General features: G+C 41.2%; 1 protein-coding gene and 1 long non-coding RNA gene across 5 annotated transcripts in view; one reads left to right on the top strand and one right to left on the bottom strand.

Annotated features, from left to right (window-relative positions):
* The window catches only part of TET1 (tet methylcytosine dioxygenase 1), a 146,133-nt gene extending 122,488 nt beyond the window's left edge, over positions 1–23,645 (bottom strand). For all 4 annotated transcript variants that reach the window (XM_032795239.2, XM_032795240.2, XM_032795241.2 and 1 more), the window contains exons 1-2: positions 23,557–23,645; positions 6,536–8,350 (exon numbers count right to left, since the gene is read on the bottom strand). In XM_032795239.2, the coding sequence (XP_032651130.1) occupies positions 6,536–8,224 (1,689 nt within the window). In that variant the 5' untranslated portion in view covers positions 8,225–8,350; positions 23,557–23,645. The remainder of the gene's footprint in view (positions 1–6,535; positions 8,351–23,556) is intronic.
* On the top strand, positions 263–23,563 carry LOC142047798 (uncharacterized). Its single transcript, XR_012657056.1, has 3 exons — positions 263–325; positions 6,817–6,914; positions 22,211–23,563. It is a non-coding gene; the product is annotated as an uncharacterized LOC142047798 (long non-coding RNA).
* Positions 23,646–24,587: the final 942 nt, after the last annotated feature.

Raw genomic sequence — 24,587 nt, 5'->3', positions numbered from 1 at the left:
ACAAAGGGTCTCCTATGTGGGCTTTGCTGTGAGCAGAGGACACGGGGCAGGTACAAGCTGCGACATGGATTCGCGGCGGCGGATCCGGCCCCGCGCGGCGCGCGCTAGAGAAGAGGCTGAGCTCGCTTCCCGGGCGCCGCTGAGCGGCCGGGCCGATCTCCCCGCAGCAAGCGGTCTGGCCCGGCCCGGCCCGGTTCGCGTGTGGGGACAAGGCGACAAGCTTAGGTCGGCGTGAAGGGAGCCAGGCGGCGGCTTGGCCCTGCTCCAGCCGCCGGGACTCAGGCAGCGGGCTCCGCTGGGCGCAGCCCTCCCACCCCCGAGCAAGGTACGGCGCAGTTTGACTTTATAAGGCAAGGCTACATATTAGCGATATTGAAAGGAGGCGGAGGTGATGCGAGGACACGGCCCCGGGCTGGCCAGGCCCCCGCTGGATGCAGCAGGCGCGTTGCCCACCACTCTTTGACGGCTGTCATTCAATGCCTGCTGCCGCCGGTGGCCACAGGGGCCGCGCGTTCCTTTGCGAACACTCCCGCCCCGCGGCCTGCGCTGGCTTGTGCCCTTGTGCTCAACACGCTGCTGAGGTTTTATTTTTCAGGGAGTCTGACAAGAGCAACTCTCAACCTGCTTGGGCCCCAGGCAGGCTCCCTCTGGGCGCCCATCCGCTTTTATTCAATACCTGGTCTGCTTCCACTTTGCTTTTAATACATGAGCTAATGAACAAAAACCATCCCTGGATAGTTTAGGGAAAGAACTGAATTAAGTACTTTAGCAAATTAGTTTCCACGTGGGTCCCAGCAACAGAAGTTTTCAGACATCTCTCATTAGATTTAACATAAATCTATTTTTTTCTTCTTAAAAAAGGGAATCAGGAATTGCACATAAATTAGGGCCTAGATCTAATAGCCCCTGACTTCTAGAAAAGACTGTAATTGATCACAGAGGGCTCTGGACCAGATTGTAATTGTCAAACTGGGCCTGATGAGACCCAATTTACTGTTCACTTAAAACTTCACTAAAGAATTTTCAGTAAATGTCTCTCAGCCTGAAAATTGGCTATACATTTGTGTACTGCCTCTGGAAATAAAGGGAAATTCACATCTGATAGTAGTTACCACAGAGAACTGCCCCCATTTTGTATCTGCATTTGAATAACACAAATCCAAGTATATGCACCTCTAGCTACGTTATTGGGGGTGTAAATTAGGCAGCTACAGGTGTAAACATGGAGATTTGCACCAACAATCCCTTTTGAAATGTATCAGTTAAATTAGAGGTATTGTTGCTATTTGTTTATTGCATAATACTAGCTACTTGAACCTTAATTTGTTTTGATATGGCTGGGTGACATAAGGTATTCAAGTTTAATGTTATGTTAAAATACATGTGGTTTAAAATAATGTGGTAAAACCATATTAAAAATTATAAAGATGTACATATGCAGTGGTTTAATTCTAATACCCTCAGTTACCTAAGATTTTATGGTCCCACAAAAATGTACTTTCATTTGTTTAGAGCCAAGCGGTGTTAACTTTTTAAATTTTTAATTAATTTTTTAAATTTAATACACACACCTTAATTTGCGCATGTAGCAAGAAATAGAACTAATAAGAGAGTAAGGTTAAGGAGGACCATACTCCATCAGTTAAAAAAAGTTACCCACTATTATTAGAAGTAACATGTAAGATTATTCTAGCTGGGAGGGGAAGCAAAATATACAATTTTCCCCTAGTTTATTAGCTGCATGCGTTTGAGAATTCTTGGTGTACAACAGGGGTCAGCAACCTTTCTGAAGTGGTGCGCCAAGTCTTCGTTTATTCACTCTAATTTTAAGGTTTCGTGTGCCAGTAATACATTTTAATACTTTTAGAAGGTCTCTTTCTATAAGTCTATAATATATAACTAAATGATTGTTGTATGTAAAGTAAATTAAGGTTTTTTAAATGTTTAAGAAGCTTCATTTAAAATTAAATTAAAATGTAGAGCCTCCCGGACCAGTGGCCAGGACCTGGGCAATGCGAGTGCCACTGAAAACCAGCTCGTGTGCCGCCTTCAGCACCCATGCCATAGGTTGCCTACCCCTGGTGTACAATTAGTTTTGAGTTTCACTTTCCCCTGTTGTTTGCGTGGGTCTTTAACATAACAACAGGGACAAAATGTTTAAAATAAAAAAATTGTAATTGACAAAAATGGCACAGAGGCTTAGAGGAAGGTACAATGTTCAAACTATTTTTAAATCATTATTTGAAAATTATTAGATATCAAGGTCACAGCTTCTATTTAATTAATACCCCCTCATTTTCAACACTCAGTACCACAGAGAATACCAAACTAGTGTAAACTATTATTATTTTGCATGTACACTGAATGCCAAATCGAAGCAAGTTACACAACTTTGTCACCTTGCCACTTGAGCGTAATCTGCAACTTATACAACCATTTACAGCACTGCTGAATTTTCCCTAGTGGATACTACAACATTTCCAAACAACACAGACATACACTGAGACTCAACAGCAATGAAACAAACTACTGAATGGAAGCGAATAACCTGTTTTGGTAGAGTATAGCTGTGAAATAACCCAAAATATCTATATTGCATGCTGAAATGATACAGCAATTTGTATTAGAATGAAAACAAGACAAAATGTAAAAGGTACATATTCATATTAGTTAATAAAGTGTTTCTGTAACATTTATTGTGAGATCTGTTAAACATAAAACCTTTATTGTATTTTTAGAAGCTTAGCGCAGTATTTGTTAAATATAAAAAAATTATATACCTTTTATCCTATATATTTGAGATTCTTTCCTTTGTACTACCAACTCATAACAAAATGTTATGAATCCATCAAAATGAGGTGTATTACATAAACAATTGTGATACACATACAATCTATGAACTAGAGCGCACAATGCTTTAACCAGATATTCATGATGTCATGTCTCTGCAAAATCCATTACATTCCTCAAGGTAAAGTATTCCTGAAAGTTTATGTGGATGTTATTTCAAAGAGATGTACGTGTGCCCAATATAGTTTTCAAATCTTATATCTCAATTATGTGGAAATTAATTAAAGAAAAAGAGAATAGTAACTAATATTGGCTCCAAATGTGAAACTGATTCTCTCTAGGTTGATTGTGCATGCATAACGGCACTCAGATTTTAGACCTCAGCTCATGGACTCTACCAGCTGGGTCTTGTTGTCTCCAAAGGTAAAGCCATATACAATCTTAGAAGTTGTCATTCCTTTGCGCTAAGCAAGGACAACTAACCCATGCTTTGTATCTTCAAAGACATATCCTGAAATAATTCCACATGCAGACTTTCACAGATTTCAGTGTGCATTTTGTGCATGGTAGAATGTAATTCTAGCACTTCATCTAGTTGAAACTAGAAGGGAGAATCCTTCTTTTGAGGGGAAACATCTTGCATAAAATGTAGTTTAAGGATGAGAACAGGTATGCCCCGGCTCTCCCGTGAACCACCTCAAGAAAATACTAACATTCCACCTACATGAGGCACAGAGCTATGACTCCTTGCAACCAGCAATCTACTGAAACTAGCCTGATTCCCTTCTTTAAAAAAATATATTATTTTACTTTCTACACCCTAGACGGAGTCCTAAGGCATTTCCCAATTCCCTTCCACTTGAAAAACAAAACCTTCTCCCAGAGCAGTCTTAAACCTTGCCAGCCAGGGATTCCCTTCTGAGCAGCTAACACTTCTATCTTATCTGAAAAGTAACCTTTGAGCATTGCAAGACACGGCTACCCCTCCCCCACTACCCGCCTGGGGACTCAGCACCTCTACACTACACTCCTAGACCCTGCCAGATATTTATATTTCAGAAATACTGTTCAATTTCTTTCAGTTTCTCAGACAATTCTGTGTTATAGCAGGATTTGTTGTTTACAAATATTCAAAGTAAGATTCTCTGTATTTCATTCAAATATACATAATTTTACAAGAAATTATCCAATGGTGTGTTCCCAAAAGGCAGGAGTACACATTTTCCTCAACCCAATCTTCTAAAACTTTACAAGGTGAAAAGTATTTCTTGCCATCTACTTGAAAAGGCAAGGAGGCCTTTTGGGTTGTAGTTTTAAAACAGCTGGATATGCACAGTATAAAATATATCCCTTTTTTTTTTCTAAAAGTACACCAGAAAATGAAACTGCTGGAGCAGAGGAACATAAAGGGAAAGGGGCTATAATTAAGAAGGCTTAAAGAAAAAGAGGTGAAGAAGCAAAGCAGGAATACAAAGGGAAGGTCAGACTATGCAAGAAGAAAATAAAAGAAAAGCATGTTTAGCCTGGAAAAAAAAGATTGATAGAAAAGCTGGAATTCATCCTTTTCTTGACCCTGCCTCTGCTAAAATCCTTTTTCATGCCTTAATCACCTTATTATCTCATCTCCTGCAATGTTCTCTTTTAAGGTCTTCCTAAGTCCATACTCATTAAAAATAAGGAACACCATAATGTTGCTGCTACATTACTCTTTTGCTGTAGGAAGCACAGAGTTTTCCCATACTCCATTCTCTTCACTGGCTTGTTATTCATTGATCTTCAAATCAAATTCTAAATTGGCCTTGCCCCAATTTGTTTATTCCTTTTTTAAGTTCTCAGAAGGGATCATGTGACACACATATAGTACACCTCATTCACAGTGAACTCTGAGGCCAGCTATTTAATTTTTTTTATCCTCCACTCCAACATTATATAAAAACCACACACACATCACATTGATTCACTGGTGTAAGGATTTTCTGCCTACTTATCTACTCTGAAGAAGTGGAACTGACATATCCGTAAATCTTGTAGGTTGTGGGGTGGAGACATACAACAGAAGTTTTCCCAAGGTACTGTCATCTATCCTAAACTCATGCTTAATGCAAGAGTCAAAACCGGCTTTACCTTACCTTTCTGCCTCCTCCAACTTTGGGGCTGGCCAGAGGTGGAATTGGTCACCACCACAAGTAAAGTAACTTCAGGCCTGCTTTAACATACACCAACTGGAACAGTTCTCTAGTGACTATACTACAGCCCAGGAAAAACTGTAAGTATCCCCTCCTTTCCCCTACACTAGGGATGGGGGGGAGTAACGTGGCATAAAGCTATCTATGCCAAATTTATACCAGCAGAGCATTCTACATCAAGGGAATCCTCAACTTTCCTTTAGGGTTGCTTTAAAAGTCCTTTCACATTATTCCAGCAGCACAAAGGGACCTTAGCAGGATCTGAAAATTTGGCCCAGAGATATGATTGTCTCTGACTTTTTTTTTCCTGTCTCTTTTTACACTGAAAAAAAACAAGTGAAAGGTGGTATTTTCCCCCAACAAAACAATACATTGTTTAGAATTTTTTTTTTGTTGAAACATTAAAAATGTAATGAAAAAAAATCAAATACACATTTTAAATTTTTCACAAAATAAAAACTTACCTGTTTTTAATCAGCTATACTTATGCAGTACAGAGGAGATGGAGGTGGGTATCCGCGGACCATTTTTAGCAAATTTTGTATCCACGTAGGGCTGTAGAGATGGGATCAGCTGATGGGGGCAGGATGCTAGTGGGCAGAGGATAGATGGGGAGCAGATGACTGGTGAGACTAGGTGGGAGTAGTGAGATCATGTATTAGAGTCAGGATTGATAAGAGACAGATAATTTATGGGGCTAGGGAAGGAGAGGAAGTTTGGGGACAAAAGATGGATAGATTAAGGCAGTTCAGTTGTGAGAAAGGATGGAACAGGGGGATGAAGAGAAAAAAAGATTTGAGAGCCTCCAGAAACAGCAGAAGGCTTTAAAGATGTTTGGGGAGTGGAGAACAGAAACTTGTGAGAGGGAAGAGCAAGACAACAGACCACTGGGACTGAAAGAGCATAGAAGGAACAGAACAGGGAACAGAGAGGAGATTGGGGGTATAAAGAATATATGAGCAGGATGAGATATGAGACCTGGCTGAGTATCCAGGAATGAGTGAGATTCACGAAACAAAGGGACAGGCAATTAGAAAGGAGGAGAGATTTAGAGGGAGAATGCAAATAGAATATGGAGCCGGGGGCAAGGGTTGTAGTTTTGTTCATATTTTATTTATTACCAACCAGTTTTTCTAGAATTCCAAATACAGAGCAAGCTACCCCCATCCTAAAATCCAGGCATTTGCACCTGGTATTTCACAATATGGTGAGGGATGATCCAGCCCACCTCAAACCCTCTTCTTAAATCTTTATTGCTCTCTCCAGCCCCTGATTAGTTTGTCTCTGGGCCTACTTTTCCACATTGGCCAATATGACCAGATTTGCAGCAGACTAAAAGTTATGCCCACCTCTAGTTATATGAATGCATGTGGTATGAGCAGCAGAAACACTAGCTCACTCTAATCTTCAAGGCTTATAATTGGAGAAGTATATTAAATTGTTATGGTTAAATTTTATCTAATATGTTGTCCAAATCTACACAATAACTAATACTTTTAAGAATTTTACAAATGGACCTCAAATCTTACGAAGGTGTATTATTTCTGTTTCCTGCTTACCTCAAAAGGTAGCATTATTGGCGGTGGCGGCTTTTTCAGTTCTTCACATTTTCGCTTTTTACATATCCGGTGACTAGTTTTGCGTTTCCTGCAACAACTGCATTCCTCACAATTAGTTTTCCGTAGACAAGGTTCACATACCCCACACCGTCTTCGTTTCTTTTTTTCTAACATAGGGAGCAAAGATGAATATGAGAGAGGGTAACTGTAAACTGGGTTTGTAAAGGAGGATGGTTCTGAAGCCTCAGTGGAACCGATCCTATTGCTCTTGTCCTGAACAGAATTCAAGTTTATTCCAACACTTCCTGATTGTGATGAAGAATCCTTATACCACAGTTTTGAATCAGTTGGTGAATGTACATTTATCTCTCTGTCAGAGGTAAGAGTGGAGCTTCCTGTGTTTGAGGACAATCCTGAAATAGAGCCTTCAGAGGAATGTCCAGTATTTTCTTTGAAGACTGCAGTTCTTGTAGAGACTAAGGCTACTATGCTTTTTTCTCTGTTTGATGATGAAATAGGGACATAACCTGAGTCCAGAACTAAAGTTTCTTTACCAATGTAATTAACAGGCTGCTGCACTGCAAGATTAACTGGTTCACAAACTGTGACCACATTTTGTGTGTCAGATTCTGAATCATCTCTTTTACAGCACAAGTCAGAATTTGAGTCAGGTTCTTTATTAACAGGTATCAAATCCAAGTTGTTTTTTGTATGGGATCCAACAAACGAGCCCAAATCTTCTAAGTATATGATAGAATTTGATTCAGTGGTAACTAAAGAGTCAGAATTTGAATCGGGTTCTTTATTAGCAGGCTTCAAATTTAAGTTCATCTTTACATGGGATTCTGCAAATGAGCCTGAATCTTCTAAATGATCTTTTGTATTTAATTCAGAGGTGATTACAGAGTCAGAATAAAAAGGTGCGGGAACAAGCTCACAATTCTGAAAACCTTCATCTGAGCTACCTGTATTGATCTTACTTGATATCCACCCACAGGGCGGCTCTTCACACTCATACTCCTCCTCTGATACTTCTGGATTGTAAATGCTTGGTAGACTCTTTGAAGTGGAGACACTTGATTCAGGTCTCCCTATCTTTTTGTCTTGACTATCACATTTAATGGAGGGCTCAATGTCTGTATCACATAGAATGAGAGGGGTTAATTCATTTTGTGCTGAATCTTGTTTTGAAACCCTTTCAGCAGCTTCAACTTTTTTTTCTTCTAATATAGTAAGGGTTTCTTGTTCATACTTGTCCCTTTTTTCTAATCTTTTCTGTGCTGTAATTTTCTTGGGTTTTGTAATTACTGCAGTTTGGGACAGTCTGTGGGAGAATGATCTGCTACGAAGAGACATTGTAAAGCCACTGACGTTTAAAGAATCCTGGTTATGAAAGAGAATATCTGTTTTCTCCATATTTACCCAAGATGTTCCAGAAAAAGTTCTAGTTACACTACTCCTGAGAAATCTAACTGATGAGCTCAAAGCTGGTTTCTTTTCTTGTTGCTTTTTCTTTACATCATTTTTTTCTTGCATTGACTTTTTGCATTTTCCAGAACTCACAGCCTTTTTGGAATTCTTCTTGGCTTTCTTTTTCACTTGGCTGGATTTCTTTTTGCCTTCACTAGTTTTCCTTTTGCCTAACTCTTCCTTTTTGACTAATCTGGAAGGTCTGGCGTGATGAGCCATGTCTATCAAGTAGTTGATATGTAAAAGGAGTAGTGGAAAAAATCATGGGCTCTTGAAGGAATTTTTCATTTCCGTAGAAAATTTCATACTCTTATTGCTGTTCTCTGTCATAATACAGAGTTGAATCTGAAATAAAAAAAATTTAAGATTTTTTAAATTTAATCATAAAAGTCTGTATATCAGTATTATATAAAAGTCTCATTTAAAGCTAAATATTTAAAACACTGAGGCAAAAATAGGAATATTTTAGTTTTATCAAATATTAACGTCTTATTAATATAGCACCCTTTTAATTTGCATATACTCTATAGTCCTTTCAAAGTGGGCATCCTGCTAAAGTGGACAAAGAGCAAAAGACCAAGGAAACTTCACACTTTACTGACTCATTATTTGTACACAAATATATAAGAGAAGACTGAGTTCACTTCAATTTGTTTCAGGTTAATTAACAGCCCTCCTCTCCCATATGATTCAGGACAAGAGTGTGCCTGGTTACATGTGGCTGCACAGAGGATTAAGACCTACCTCCACAAGGCCATGGAGGACCTACTCTTATCATGCCTTAGGAACAGATCACTTGATACACACATCTGCCCACCCCAAAGAAGCAGCCAGAGAGAGCTAGTGCTTCTCTGCCCACATGTTGGCCAGTAGACTTGGCCAGGCGAAAGATGAGGGAAGTAACCTGTATCCTAGAAAGGGGTATTCTAAGTTACTTCTCCTCCCCCGAGCCAGAAAAGAGCAGGAGTAGAACTGGGATTCTGAGTCACAATTCCTTCTGGGATGGTGTGACTATATATTGCACCATATTCAGCATTAAGCCTAAAGCACACAATCTTGCTGTCAGTGTCACATAAATACGTTATGTAGGTAGTGGTCACTGCTCCACAGACGTTAAGGTTGTTGCCGCCAATATTAAATATAAGGCTTATCCTGCCTTCCCAATCTCCCATAACTTTTAAGTTTAAGGAATTCCTGGTCTGAAGTTTTCCGTAATAAATGCAAGTCTGATTCTTAGATCAGAATTGTTTAGGGAACAGAGTCAATATATATCAAGGTTTTTATCGGGCTGTCAAGCAATTAAAAAATTGCAAATAATTGTGCAATTAAAAAAGTTAATCGTGATTAATTGCACTGTTAATAATAGAATAGCATTTATTTAAATATTTTGGGGTATTTTCTACATTTTCAGATATACTGATTTCAACTTCAGCACAGAATACAAAATGTACAGTGCCCACTTTATATTTATTTTTTCTTACAAGTATTTGCACTGTAAAAAACCAAAAGAAATAGTATTTTTTTCAAATCACCTCATACAAGTACTATATTGCAATTTTTTTATCATAAAAGTTGAACTTACAAATGTAGACTTATGTACAAAAAACTGCATTCAAAAACAAAACAATATAAAATTTTAGAGCTTGCAGCTCCACTCAGTTCTATTTCTTGTTCAGCCAATCGCTCAGACAAACAAGTTTGTTTACATTTGCAGGAGATAATGCTGCCTGCTTCTTGTTTACAATTCCACCTGAAAGTGAGAACAGGCATTCTCATGGCACTCTTGTAGCTGGCATCCCAAGATATTTACATGCCAGATGCACTAAAGATTCATATGTCCCTTCATGTTTCAACCACCATTCCAGTGGACATGCATCCATGCTGATGACGGGTTCTGCTTGATAACAATCCAAAACAGTGTGGACTGACGCATGTTCATTTTCATTATCTGAGTCAGATGCCACCAGCAGAAAGTTGGTTTTCTTTTTTGGTGATTCGGGTTCTGTAGTTTCCACATGGGAGTGTTGCTCTTTTAAGACTTCTGAAAGCATGCTCCACCCCTCGTCCCTCTCAGATTTTGGAAGGCATTTCAGATTTTTAAACCTTGAGTCAAGTGCTGTAGCTTTCTTTAGAAATCTCACATTGGTACCTTCTTTGCATTTTGTGAAATCTGCAGTGGAAGTATTCTTAAAATGAACAAAATGTGCTGGGTCATCATCCAAGACTGCTATAACATGAAATATTTGGCAGAATATGGATAAAACAGAGTAGGGGACATACAATTTTCCCCCAATGAGTTCAATCACAAATTTAATTATTATTTTTTTGACAAGCGTCATCAGCATGGAAGCATGTCCTCTGGAATGGTGGCCGAAGCATGAAGGGGCATACAAATGTTTATCATATCTGGCACGTAAATACCTTGCAATGCCAGCTACAAATGTGCCATGCCTGTTCTCACTTTCTAGTGACATATTGTAAATAAGAAGAGGGCAGAATTCTCTCCTGCAAATGTAAACAAACTTGTTTGTCTTGGCAATTGGTTGAACAAGAAGTAGGGCTGAGTGGACTTGTAGGCTCTGAAGTTTTACATTGTTTTGTTTTCGAGTGCTAAATTTAATTAAAAAATAGAAATTAAATAAAACAAAATTATTATATGAACATTAAGGTTAAGTTAAACTCAGAGGCAGTGGTATGAAGAATAGGGAACTTGTCAGGAGATCTGGATTCTTTCCCTACTCTGCCACAAACTTGCTACATGACCTTCGGCAAGTCACTTCACTTCTCTGTCTTTCTGTTTTCCCTCCTGCCCTTCATCTGTATTATCTATTTAGACTAATTTTGGGGGGACAGGGATTGTCTCTTCCTATAGGTTTCAACAGTGCCTTGCACACCCAGTGCTACTGTAATGCAAATGTTGCTAAGGGCAATTCAAGAGACGACATCTTTAAACTAGAGCTGTCAATTAATTGCAGTTAAAGCCTGCTATTAACTGAAAACAAAATTAACTCATTAATTTTTTTAACCGCATTAATCACATACCTCTGAGTGAGGTATTGGCTGCAGAGGGACCAGACAGCCTCCGGTCAGGTGCAGATTTGCCTCCGGAGGGTGAGAAGAGAAGAGGAATTGGCTCCTATCCTGGCTCTGAGGGAGAAGTAGGGATCCTGATCCCGCCATGCCCCAATACCCCTAGCCTGCCCCTCATTCTAGGAACCAACCCACCCCACTCCCCCTACACCATGTCCCATTGCCCCCAGCCAACCCCTCGCTCTGGGGACCGACCACTCCCCCTGCCACCATGCCTCATTGCCCCCAGCCGATCCCTCGCTCCGGGAAGTACCCCATAGAGAATAGGGTCCTGGCGAGCTCAACCTCCCTGAACCAGCCTCTCCTCCCCTGCCACATGCCGAGTCCCTGAGTTAAAATCTACCCTCCCTTGCAAACAAGGGCTCACTCAGCTGAAGGGAGTCCACCAGTGTTTAATTCAGCCCCGGCACCTCTAGACTTGGAAGTTCATAGCCCCAGCAGCTTTGGGCTTGCTCCATCAGCTATGAATGTAAAAATATTGCTTGATGCCCAGCACCTAATTGCTTGATCCCCAATACCTCTTTCATTACAAATTAAGCACAGCTCGCTCAGTAAAAGGAGGCAATCCTGGTGAGCCCAGTAACAGAAACCACCCTTCCAGAAGCAAGACACCTCCCTGCACCCTCCTCCTGCATATTGCTAGCTCCCCATCCCCAATCCTCCCCGAACACTGAATGCAGATTTCTAAGATGAAACTCTCTTCCTCTTCAGACAGGAGGTGAGCCTTGCAAGCTCAGAAACCCAACCCAAAAGGAGCAGCATCAAGAATTCACCCTTCTCCTGCACAACTCTCACCACTCCCATCTCCAAAATATTGACTTTCTGAGATCAAAATATCTTACCCCTTCAATAAGCCAAAATGCCTCTAAAAGGAGGAACAAGAACTAGGACTGAGTGGACTTGCAGGCTCTAAAGCTTTACATTGTTTTGAGTGCCCTTATGTAAATTCAACTTTCATGATAAAAAGATTGCACTACAGTACTTGTATGAGATGAATTGAAATGCTATTTCTTTTCTTTTTTTACAGTGCAAATATTTGTAATAAAAATAATATAAAGTGAGCACTGTATACTTTGTATTGTGTTGTAATTGAAATCAGTATATTCGAAAATATACAGAACATCCAAACATATTTAAATACATAGTGTTCTATTAATGTTTAACAATGCAAATAAAACTGTGATTAATCCCAATTTGTTTAATGGCTTGGCAGCCCTACTTTAAACCCATTCTTTTAAAAAAATCTCAACTATATAGTGTGGAAATGACAAGCCAAGATTACTTAAACGGTGCTGAAACCAACTTTAACATTTAGTTAATGAACATAGACTATTAAACAGAAACATCCCAATGAGCAACCAAATATACTCAGCTCTGCCCTTGTTAAAGAACGTTCACAATAACTACAAAGTCTAAATAAACGTTATCTATTCATCACATAGTTCTGTCTTAGAATGGTACATAAAAACTGTAATAACTTATTCTTATGTATACAATGGCCGTAAAATGCCTGGTCTTTCATATTACTTTACGCAATCCACAATAATCAAAGATATGTTAACACTTCAAGAGTACTTGTATCATCTATGTAATACAAATTTACAGGGTTTTAGTTGTGATAATCAGTGATTTTCAACCTTTTTTCATTTGCAGATGGGGTACTGGAACAATTTTTATAGTGGGAGTGCTGTGAAACATTGAATCAAACTGTAAATCCTGGATATAATGAAAACTACTTCAAGCCAAGGGGTACGACAGCACCCTAGTTCCAGCACCTATGTTTGTGGACCCCTAAAAAATTTTCACAGACCCCTTAGACACAATCTGTGGACCCCAAGTTGAGAACCACTGTGATAAATCACCCATCTCCACGGTATATAACCACATCCAAATATCAATCTTTTACTGATAAAATAGTTCTATGTACACCTAATGAAACAAACATAATGAAACAAATTTACCATATGAACACAGGCTAAACATATCCCAAATCATAAAAATATGTCCACTACATTAAAACAGAAACCATTCCTGTCATAGCAAGTAATTAAACATAATGCTAGAATAAATAATATACACATATGCTTAATTACCCACATCTGATGTTAAAAAGGCATATAAGCAGTCCAGGACCCAACAAAACTAGAACACTACCACTGCCTTCAGTGGAAGTTGGTTCAGACCCTGAAATAGCAACACAAATCCAGAGCTGGAGCTGAGGTTGTTTGAATGCTGGTGATAGAGAATTTTTTTGTTTGACTGCATGATCTGTTTCAAGACTAAGTCAGAATTGCTTACGTGAGCAGATCCCAAAGAACGGTCAATGAAGCACTTGCAAGTAGTTTGCAGAAAGCTAGCTAATTAATCACAAGGTGCTGTTCTCCCCTAGTTTCCAACTGCTTTTGCAAGCCTCCAGGCTATTATTTTCAATGAAGAGCCCAGACTCATAGAAGCAGTTTAAAACAAGGAGCAGGCAGCATGTCTGTTGCCCTTAGCGGCCAGCACGCTACACAGTAGTAAAAGAAATACAAGCTACTTTCAGGGACCTGAGTTATCAGCCACTAGTGTGAGAGGGATGTTCAGGGGGGAAGAGAACAAGCCCAGCAGGAACTAAGGCCTTGGCTACACTGACGCTTTACAGCGCTGCAACTTTCTCGCTCAGGGGTGTGAAAAAACACCCCCCTGAGCGCTGCAAGATACAGCGCTGTAAAGCGCCAGTGTAAACAGTGCCGCAGCACTGGGAGCGCGGCTCCCAGCGCTGCAAGCTAATCCCCATGAGGAGGTGGAATACGTGCAGCGCTGGGAGAGCTCTCTCCCACCTTTGGCACTGCAACCACACTCGCATTTCAAAGCGCTGCCGTGGCAGCGCTTTGAAGTTTCGAGTGTAGCCAAGCCCTTAGTCCAATGAAGCAAGGGAGAAGGAAACTGAACAGAAAAGGAGCATGTACAAGGAAAGAGGGCTGAACAAAATGTAAGTATATGCCGGGGTGCTGGACCAACTTTTATAGTCGGGGTGCTGAGAGCCATTGAACCAAACTGTAAACCCTGTATATGATAGAAACCACTTCAAGCCAGGAGGTGCGGCAGCACCGCGAGCTCCAGCATCCAAGAGTAGGTGAATGAGGTCAAGACCAGGCAACACATAAGCTTTTCAGAGGATCACTGGTCAATAGAGAGGAACAGAAGAGTGGGAGAGGGGGAGAGATAAAAGAGCAGAAGTAGACAGTGACTGAATCTCATATTTAAGACATTGAAAATGTATGAACAGTTTTCCAAAAAAGCAGTGTCTGTAGTTGTCATAGAGATGTTATGAGATCCTGAAAGTTGGGACATAGTCTCCAAGATAATCTCTCTATTAAAAGGTATTCCACACTTTAAAAAAGTTTGAGATCTGGTTTATATAACTTAAACATTAAAAAGTATGGACATTACAAGCTTAACAGTAAACTTAGGCTGGCCAGCTCTACAGAGTTTGATCCTCCTATAAGTCTATAGGGAAAGCTATAGAGGAAGAAATATTTCATTCATCTACAGAGTATTTATTCATCTACGGAGGAAGTAGTATTTATTATTATTTACCCCCTTCTAAGGCCTGGTCTACACTTAAAAACGTTACCTGCAGAGCTGTGTAGGTAAGGGATCTGATTTTTACTGAGATAGTTATACCAGTACAAGCCCTAGTCTAGATGCAGTTCCACTGATATAAGCATTCTTTCACTGTTATATCGGTCTACAGAGGGGTGGGATTTGGGGTTTGCTGCTTTCACGATGACAGCAAAGATAAAGTGGCAAAATGTTTAAGTACAGACAAGGCCTAAGTGGCTGCCTACCCCATTCGTGTGCAACCAATCAAAGCTGGCTGGATATATTGAGGGGACTGCATGATACCACAGCATGTGCAGTAACCAATACCCCACACACATACATGCTGTTTGTTTGTTTTTTTAAGAGCTGCAAGAATTCCCTTCCCCCTTACAGCCAGCTACTTCAGATTAACTCTGCATCTCCTCCTCCCCCCACCCCCACTAGTGTAGAATGTGAGAGAGGACTTCAGGGTTAACTTTCTGAGGGGTAAGTGAAGCTCTCAATTTATTGCCCTTGCTGCAGCTGCTCAGTGGGGGAGGCTCAGACTACTGTTTTGCACTCATGCACACCCCAATCACCACTTCAAGAGAGTTCAGGCTAGATACTCCATAATTTTGCATAGGACCAAGGCAGGAAGATTTCAGCGTGTTCCTCTCTGCAAAGATTCTGCTGAGGAAGAAGATAAAAGCCAAGAGACCCACACCTCTCTCATTTCCTGAAGGCAAACAAGGGAAGAGAATAAGATTCTAAAAATAAAAGATCATGGAAAAAAGGCTTAAAATGCCCACAGTAGGGGGTAGGGAACAGAGGGTGAAATGCTGCAGGTTTGATGTGGGGAAAGAGTTAAATGGTGGAAGAGAGGGGGGAAATTATTAAATGCTGGGATGGGAAGGAGAACAGAATGAGAAGTGGGGGGTGGGGGAATTCAGGGATGAAATGTTTGGTTGAAGAACATAAAGAGAGAGCAAAGGATTAAATGTTGTGTGAAGAGGAGGTGAGACGATAAAATAGTGGGGGAGGAAGAAGCAAACACAAACAATGGGACGGTCAGTAAAAAGTGATGAGCTGGGGAGTAGAAGTCGTCTATCTGGGAAAGAGCAAGCCAGAAGTAATTGATATTTCTGAACAGAAGTGGACTTGAATTGTTAGAAGGGGTACGTTGGGACAAGTGGAGAATGGATTGGGAAAGGAGGAACACATCCAAGACTGGACTGTGAAGGACAACAAAGGGAGAATGAATGGCTTGGGTACCAGAAAAGGAGAGGAATGGACATGGAAGACAGTGAGTGGCTTTTGGGGAAACACAGCAAATGGATTTTAGAGTTGTGTGTGGTGGAGTGAGTGAGGGGTGGACGAACGAGGGAGAGACTTGGAAGCAGACAAACTTACAGATTACCCTTTCTTGCATGTTTCAACACACACACACACACACATCTCCACATACCCTAAAATCACAAGCTCTAACATCCACATACACTTTTTTCCTAACAATTTATCCTTTCCCCTGTAGTTTGTAATATGAAGAAGGGAGAGATTGAAAGAGGAACAATAAGTAATGGGGACGGGAACACTACACACTCTCATGCAAGAGGAGAGGAATTAGAAATTTCTGCCCCACTAGGACTGCCTACACCCACTTCCTAGGATTGCCAGGTGTCCAGTTTTCAACCACAATGCCAGGTCAGAACGACTGGCGTCTCTGGTCAGCACAGCTAACCGGGCTGTTAAAAGTCCAGTTGACGAGGCTGGCAGGCTTCTTACCTGGCTCTGTGTGACTCATGGAAGTGGCAACATATCCCTCTGACTCCCAGGTGCAGGGGCAGCCAGGGGGGCTCTACGTGCTGCCCCTGCCTCGTGCACTGGCTCTGCAGCTCCCATTGGCCAGGAACCACAGCAAATGGGAGCTGCGGGGGCAGCGACTGTGTACGGAGGCAGCGTGGCACCACGCAGAGCCCCCTGGCTGCCCCTATGCCTAGGAGCCAAGTAACATGTTGCCACTTCCGGGGAGCTGCCCAAGATAAGTGCTGCCAAGAGCCCAAACCCCCTCCAATACTCCAAGACCCTGCCCAACCCTGAGCCCACTCACACCCTGAACCCCTCATTTCTGGCCCCACCCTGGAACCCACACCCCCAGCCCAGACCCCAGACCCTCCAACACCTTGCCTCATCCCGGAGCCTCCTCCCATACTCCGAACCTCTCAGCTTCACCCCCCAGCCCGGAGTCCCCTCCTGAACCCCAAACACCTCATCCCCAACCCCACCCCAGAGCCTGCACCCCCAGCCAGAGCCCTTACCCCCTCCTGTACTCCAACCCCCTGCCCAGCCCGGTAAAAACAAGCGAGTGAGTGAGGGGAGGAGAGAGTGAGCAACAGAGGGAGGGGGGAATGAAGTGAGTGGGGGCGGGGCCTCAGAGAAAGGGCAGGGCCTCAGAAACGGGACAGGGGCGGGGCAAGGGTGTTCAGTTTCATGCAATTAGAAAGTTGGCAACCCTACCACTTCCTGCTATCAGACCATTGGGAAAGGAACTGGCACATGCTCCTCAAACCACTAGGGCCCCTACTAGTAGCCAGTGCCCACACCGAGGAAGGAGCTGGTAAATCCTGCACATTCCACAAGTGCTTTGATAGTGATACAGTAGAACCTGAGAATTATGAGCATCTTGAGAATGGAGGTTGTTCAGAACTCTGAAATGTTCGCAACGCTGAACAAAATGTTATGGTTGTTCTTTCAAAAGTTTACAACTGAATATTATTTCAAAGTTGTATTAAGTCTTTACTATGCAGAAGAAAAATGCTGCTTTTAACTATCTTAATTTCAATGAAACAAGCACAGAAACAGTTTCCTTACTCTGTCAATTTTTTTTTAAATGTTTCCTTTATTTTTTTAGTAGTTTATGTTTAACATAGTACTGTACAGTATTTGCTTTATTTATTTATTTTGGTCTCTGCTGCTGCCTGATTGCATACTTCCTGTTCCAAATTAGGTGTGTGGTTGACCGGTTAGTTCATAACTCTGGTGTTCATGACCCTGAGGTTCTACTGCCAACAAATGTTTACAAATTAATATTCCTCTGGTTTATTGCCAGATGTCACATATGTAGACATGATTTATAATTATTTCTGTTTAATGATCTGGTGTTATGAGTAAGCACAGATTAGGGTTTTATTTTAACCTGACAGTATTCCTTGCACTGCATTAGTGATTCTCCCTTTTCCAGCAATGAGCTAGAGACAACTCATCCATTGCTGTTCCTTGCATCAGATAAAAGGGTCTCATGGAGAGTGGCATATGGCATGATCTCTCAAGGGCAATTTAATGCAACTTTACATTATCTTAACTTTTGTAGCAGGTAAACAATCTAATTTCAAAATGTTTACACTAACTAGTCAATGTCCAGATATAATGGGTCAATCTAACAAATTGTCAGTTTTAGGACCATGCACAGAGATGTAAAGCTATTCTGCTGACTCACCTGGCAGACAAACCAAAGGGGTCCTATTGTCTCCATTCCAGGAGCAGTAAAGGGCTTGAGCCTGAAGTAGAAGGAACTAGAGTGGGAACAGAGGGTCCTGTAGAGAACAATTCTAGAATAGACCACTACAGGTTGAAGCTGGTTTGTTATTTACATTAAAAATAAAAGGGGAAAAGGAAGGGTTTAAGTTTGAACTATATCCTTTCATTGTGCACTATGCTAGGAGCAAATGCCCATTACTTACGACTACAGTCTGCTCTTCTTTATACTGGTATAAATGTGGAATGATTCCACTATTTAAATAATGCCCCATATATAAATATATTCTTCATATAATATAAAAATCCTCCACATACTATTTTATTTACATTAGAGTATTTTAGAAGTAATATGTTTGTTTATGACACTAATGTTTTTCAAATAGAATCTTTTAAAAGGAGAAAGAGAAATTGGAAGCATTTAAAAAGATGTAGGTTCTTTAAATGATAGCAGTCTTTTAATGACATCATGAAAGAGAGCAGTGACCTCTCAAAAACACAGCTCCAAAGAAGCAAGCAATGTGTACCATCCAGGCAAATAACCAGAAACAGTCACCAACAATGTAAGGACTAGGTCAGGACCCTAATTTTACCATGCTTGGATGCACTAATGAAAGAACATTTTGTTTCTGTGTATACATATGTTTTTAAAAGTCAGAGATTTGCATGGTAGGGAAAAATACCTTGGAAACTTTCATATAAACTATCTTTGAAAAATCCAGGTACATAGTATTATGGACCAAATTCAGATTTCGGAATGTAGGAGTTGCCATCCTGGATCAAACCAAAGGTCCACCTGGCTCAATATTTTGTCTCCAATAGTGACCAGCACCAGAAGCTTCAGAGGAAGATGTAAAAATTCTGTACTACATAAGAATATAAGAAAAGCCATATTGGGTCAGATCGAAGGTCCATCTAGCCCAGTATCCTGTCTTCTGACAGTGGCCAATGCCAGGTGCCCCCAAGGGAATGAACAGAACAGGTAATCATCAAGTGTTCCATCCCTTGTTGCCCATTCCCAGTAGGCAGATGTGGGAAAATCGGCCCTCACATTATATCTCAAGCTAATTTCTAGCAGTTGGCAACTGGCTTATGCCGCAAAGCATATGGTTTTGATATCCTTTCCAAGACTTTTGTTAGCATTTAGCATCATTCTGGATGTTCTTGTTACTGTTAGCCATATCAATGTCCAATCTCTTTTTAAATCTTTCTAAATTCTTGGCTTCAACCTAAGTGGCAATGAGTTCCACTGTCTAATTATGTGCGGGAGTAGTGGTGGTGAAAAGTTTTTTCCTTTTTATCAATTTTGAATTTGCTATCTTCTAATTTAATTGACTGTCCCCTTTCACTTGTGTGTGAGACAGGGAGAACAGAAGCTCTTGATCTGTCTTCTCAGTACCATTCATTATTATGTCTCCTTTCATTAGTTTCTTTTCCTAAAGTAAACAATCCCAATCTGTTCAGGTTCTCTTCTTATGAGATTTTCATGCCCCTACCCATACTTGTTACCCTTCTCCAAAACTCTTCTAATTCTGCAATATTCTGTTTGAGATGCGATGACCAGTCCTTCATAGTATTCCAGATGAGGCTTCACCACTGACTTACATGACATCATGATTTTCCCCCTATTATTCTCCATGAATACACCAGACTTGGTGTAAGCAGCCAAATCTGAATTTGTTCCTAAAATTTCTAATAGTGTAACTGTAGAAATTGGTTAATTAAATTGTTTACAGACTTTACTGTGTGCACAATGAATGAAGCACTGTGGGGAATGTGCACTGAAGAACCACTCCTTCTCCCATAAAATCCATGGCAAAAAATAACTTTGGCAGATGGTAGATCAGACACCAAAGTCTTGATCCCAAAATCTGTTCTGCCCAGATGCAAAGGTCTACCATGTGGAGCAGCTTGTAGGATCACGTCCTTGGTGAGGCAAGGCTGCTTGATTCCTGGCTCAATCCTCCAAACTGCTGAGCACCTTTAATTCTGCAGGACTTCAATAGGAGATATGGGCACTTAGCATTTTGCAAGATTATGCCCTCAATCCACAATTTACAGTATGCACAGTGAATGAGACCGATAACCACACTTGTCAATATTTTGAAAATAAGACTATAAAAAGCCTTTCACAATTTTAGCTAAATAGGTATGAGCGATAAAAAGGCTGAAAGACATGACAGCTAGTTGGTGCCACAAGAACAAAGAAACCCTCTTAAATATTGGCATAAAATCATTTTAAAATGTGTACGCTTTGTGTGCATGGCCTGGTGCATTCTCACCAGAGGTGTGCAGCTCTGCCTTATTCCATGTTCAGTACAGTCAACCTTTGTTCTTAATATTGTGAAATTGTACTAAAAAATGGTACCAATTGCTCTACTGGCCCAAAGTAACTTTTAAAGGCACATCACTCAAACTGAAAACAGTTATTACTAATATAGTCCAATGCACTTTTGAATTAACTGTTCCCCTCTAAGACATAAGGTTTTCTATCCCACACTACTTCTGCACTAAAAATATTTAAAGCTTAAATGTTGCATGTGTTTTCACAGAGAAACTGTTTTTCTTCTTTAAAAAAAAAAAAAAAAATGGTTGAACCACTTCAACTAAACCGTAACAAAAAAATTAACCTTCAGGCAGAGACTAAGCCTGGAAAAAATCAGTCTGAAAGGTGAGTGTTTTGGAAAGTAATAAGTGACTAAAAACAGAGCTTAGAATGCAAATGCTTAGACAAACATTCACAGTTGTGAGCAGCATGCCAGCTAAAATAAAACACGATCAATAAAGACTTCAAAATATTATAGATTGAAGATTTGTGTTTGCTGTGAAGAGCTCTCAAATGTCACAGAATTATTTTGTATACCTCACTTTTCATTTAATTCTTTGATTACCTGCTTTACATGATAGACCATATTTTGGGTCTATAAGGATGGACTTATCTCCTGCCTGAGAAGCACTAGACATGATTCTCTTCAGGGCACATCAATGCTACTCCTCAGCTGCTGAGATATAGCTGCTGTTACCGTTAGTGCTAACTAAACTGTTTCTCCAGCTCCGTCCAAAGAGAGAAGTAAACAGATTTTGATTGACTTCAATGGGAGCGTAAGGAGTGTGGCACCTAACAGGCTTGGATTCACAAAAGAATTCCCAAAGCCAGAATAAATCTTAGCTTAAAAAAAAAGTTACTGAAATCAACTGGAGCAATCTGTTATTTAGAAGTCTGCATTGTTATATAAATTTTGTTAAGTTTAATTTCTCCGTTGGCTTTGAAATTTAAAAAGACACAAATCTACAAGTCATTCTTTTAACCAGTGTTTTTACTAAAAGCATTTTAGATGCGTCATATTACAAGGGCATATTTGTCCATTTTGACAATTTCCTAATTTTATGTTAAGATTTTTAAAATTGGAGACATTAGGCCAAATTTATTCCTGGTATAACGCCATTGACAAGTTTGTTTACACAGCCTGATTCTTGTAGCTCCACATGCATGGTGACATCAGCATGGTCATGCCCTGCTCTGGATGCCTACATGCACACTTCCTTCTACTCCTTAAAGGAATAGTATCTTATTAAATTGAACAGCTGTTATGTAGCCAGAGATACACGTGATGTAATAAATTTAAACACCTCCACAAATTATGTCAATTTGTAACTAGTCAAATTTATCCCTAGTGTAACTCCACTGATTTCTGCTATGTTACACCAGGGATGAATCAGGCCCATTTTTAATAGCATGTCTTTTTGAGATAGTAGAGATGTAAATTATAAGTGTGTTAACCTCTGCCCCCTCCCAAACAAGCCACCTGGCCCCAATCAATTCCTCTCAGACAAGCCACCTGGCCCCAATCAATTTTATCCAGTAGACTACCCTACTCACTCCAAATTCCCCAAAGACCAACAGTAAACTGTCTGTACCAGATCTCTCCTGAATCTTGACAAACCATCATCAATTTAAACCTCCTGACTCCTACCAATTCACCCAGTCCCCAACCAATCTGCCTCTGTTTGCTTTTCCAGGTGGGAACTCAGCAGCCCCTCCTCAAGACCAGCAATGAACTTGTAAGGGGAGACCCAGTCTTCCTCCTTTTCTACTACCAAAACACCCTTCTATGGGAGATATTTTTGGTACTCCCCCACAACTGTTTGTGGAGCAGCAGCAGCAATAGGAACCACTTTCTTGTGACTCACAATTAAGTATGGCAGGAGGGCCTATTCCCCTGCTGACCCTCCATCCCAGCATGTATTCTAAATGTCTCAATGTGAGGGGCCTCACTGGCCACATAAGCAAATGGCTGGCTCACTATGCTCATGTTTTTATGAGTCTTTGGAACCAGCCCTATAGGCAAGTTGCTATCCTGTTCCAGTTGCCTGGATTGTGATGGGCTCTTAAAATGAGAGGCCTTGTTGAGTACATGGGCAAATGACTTGTCCTTTCTAGTGAGTGCTATGAGATGTGTTATTGCAGTGTAAAATACTTGCCAGTGCCCAAAACAAGCAGCTGGCCTTGCTCCTACTCAAGGCATACCTGGGGATTTATTTTTGCAAGAGGTAGAAAAATAGTCAAAGATGGTCCCAGGCTACTATTGTAAATCTTCTCATGCAGAGACGAGCCAAACAATGGGTCAAATTGGGCTTTCACTTACAGTGATGTAAATTAAGAGAGACTCCATACAGATCCATGGAGTTACACTGCTATAAATCTAAATGAACAGACCAGAATTTGCCCCAGGGCTTTTAAAGAAAAAGAAAGGGAGAGGACACCACATTTACTTAGATTAAAACCTCCAAACCCACATTAAAGGCAACCTCCAAAGGATGCTGTATGGCCATTCCTTTCTTTTTAAAAGGCACACTAGAGCCCAAACTCCTGGTCGGTGTCCCTTTAATTGTTCCCTGCCCTTCCATGGAGGTTTAAGGCAGCTTTGCTTGCCTGGCGGGTTTTTCCAGGCAGGCTCTAGCTATAGCTGCTGTAGCGCAAACAAGGCAGCAGCACAGGCAGAGCCCGGACTGTCTCAGTCGCTCAGCCAACAAACTGTCTTTCATTTAAATACACGCCAATATTTCTTCTCCCCACCTCCTCCCGCAAAGTCCATGCAGAGCTCTACCGCCCCGTAAGAGAACTGCCTAGACAGCTTACCGACTAGTTGTAAGTTTTACGAGCTGCTTGCCTGGGTGTCCCTGATTGCACTTTCCACGTCTCTCCTAGGGAGGCTGCAGCTAAACTTTGGAACTATGGCAGAAGTCGTTACTATACTTTAACCAAGCCACCAAAGCGGACGTGAAACAGGCTCCATGCATTAAAGGGGGCTTCGCCGCCGACTCGGGCACGTTAACGGCCGCGGGAATTGATTCCAAATACATACCAAGGCTGTTGCATTGTCAGTAGGATACTAACAGGAAAGGGCGATCCGTGCATGGCTGGGCGAGCCACAGCTGGCGAGGAGCAAGTGGAGTTCCATGGCTCGTGCGGCGCGTCCCTCCAAGCAGCCAGCTCGGAGAGCAAAATAAGCCCCGTGCGGAATATGGATACCCACTGGCACTGGGGAGCAAACTATGCGGCTCTGCGCGGACGGCGAGCCTCTCCCCAGGCCAGACCCTCTGGGAGGGAGGCTCGGCTATGCTCTCGCTGGACCTACCCCTCCTTGCAGAAAGCAAAACGCGAGCTGGATCCCCCTAGCTGGAGTGGGATTCCTTGCCCTGCCCTCCCTGGCCTCTTTAGGCAGGAGACTGCCCTTTCCCTCTCTCATAACAGGAGACTGCCTGAGGGAGAAATTAGCTGAGAATACCATGTGCAGCGCAAATGCTCCCATAATGCAAGAGATGCCTTCAATAAAAGCGAAATTGCTCAATTCTTTACAGAATCATTAGGAGGGGAGATGGAAAAGACCTATTTGGTTCTATTTGGTCCCTTCTGGGACCACTGCAGGTTTGTCCCCTGGACTTTGTTTTCTAACCAGAAGTTTGCCATCAGTGTATAGGGGCTTTAACCTAAAAACAGACACAGAAAATAATTTTAGACCCAATGTTTTGGCTTTAGATTTTAAAAAATGTGAGAAACACATTATTCTATTAATTATGGAGTAACTGGTCATGGTTTCATAATTAAAGTTAATCACCTCTTAGTAGGTGATGTCCAGTGTGCCTGTACAAATCATGAATTTATTAGATCAGGGGGTTCAATGTTGGGTTGGTATTCAAGATGGTGTGATTGTTGGTTTGTTGGTTTTAAAACATTGCCCTATTATTTTTTATTCAAACAAGGAGGGAATGTGCACATGTCTATGAAATATGCATCTGTGTCTACATGGCCTATAGTAGAACCAGCATCATAATTACACGCTCATCCATAGGTGCTCAATTAGTCACTCAAAGAGAAAGAGAAGCTGCTACCATA

The sequence above is a fragment of the Chelonoidis abingdonii genome, chromosome 15 (genome assembly GCF_003597395.2).
Source record: "Chelonoidis abingdonii isolate Lonesome George chromosome 15, CheloAbing_2.0, whole genome shotgun sequence".
Taxonomy (NCBI): Eukaryota; Metazoa; Chordata; order Testudines; family Testudinidae; genus Chelonoidis; species Chelonoidis abingdonii.
The sequence above is the reverse complement of the archived record's forward strand: the minus strand, read 5'-3'. Positions and strand labels throughout refer to the sequence as shown.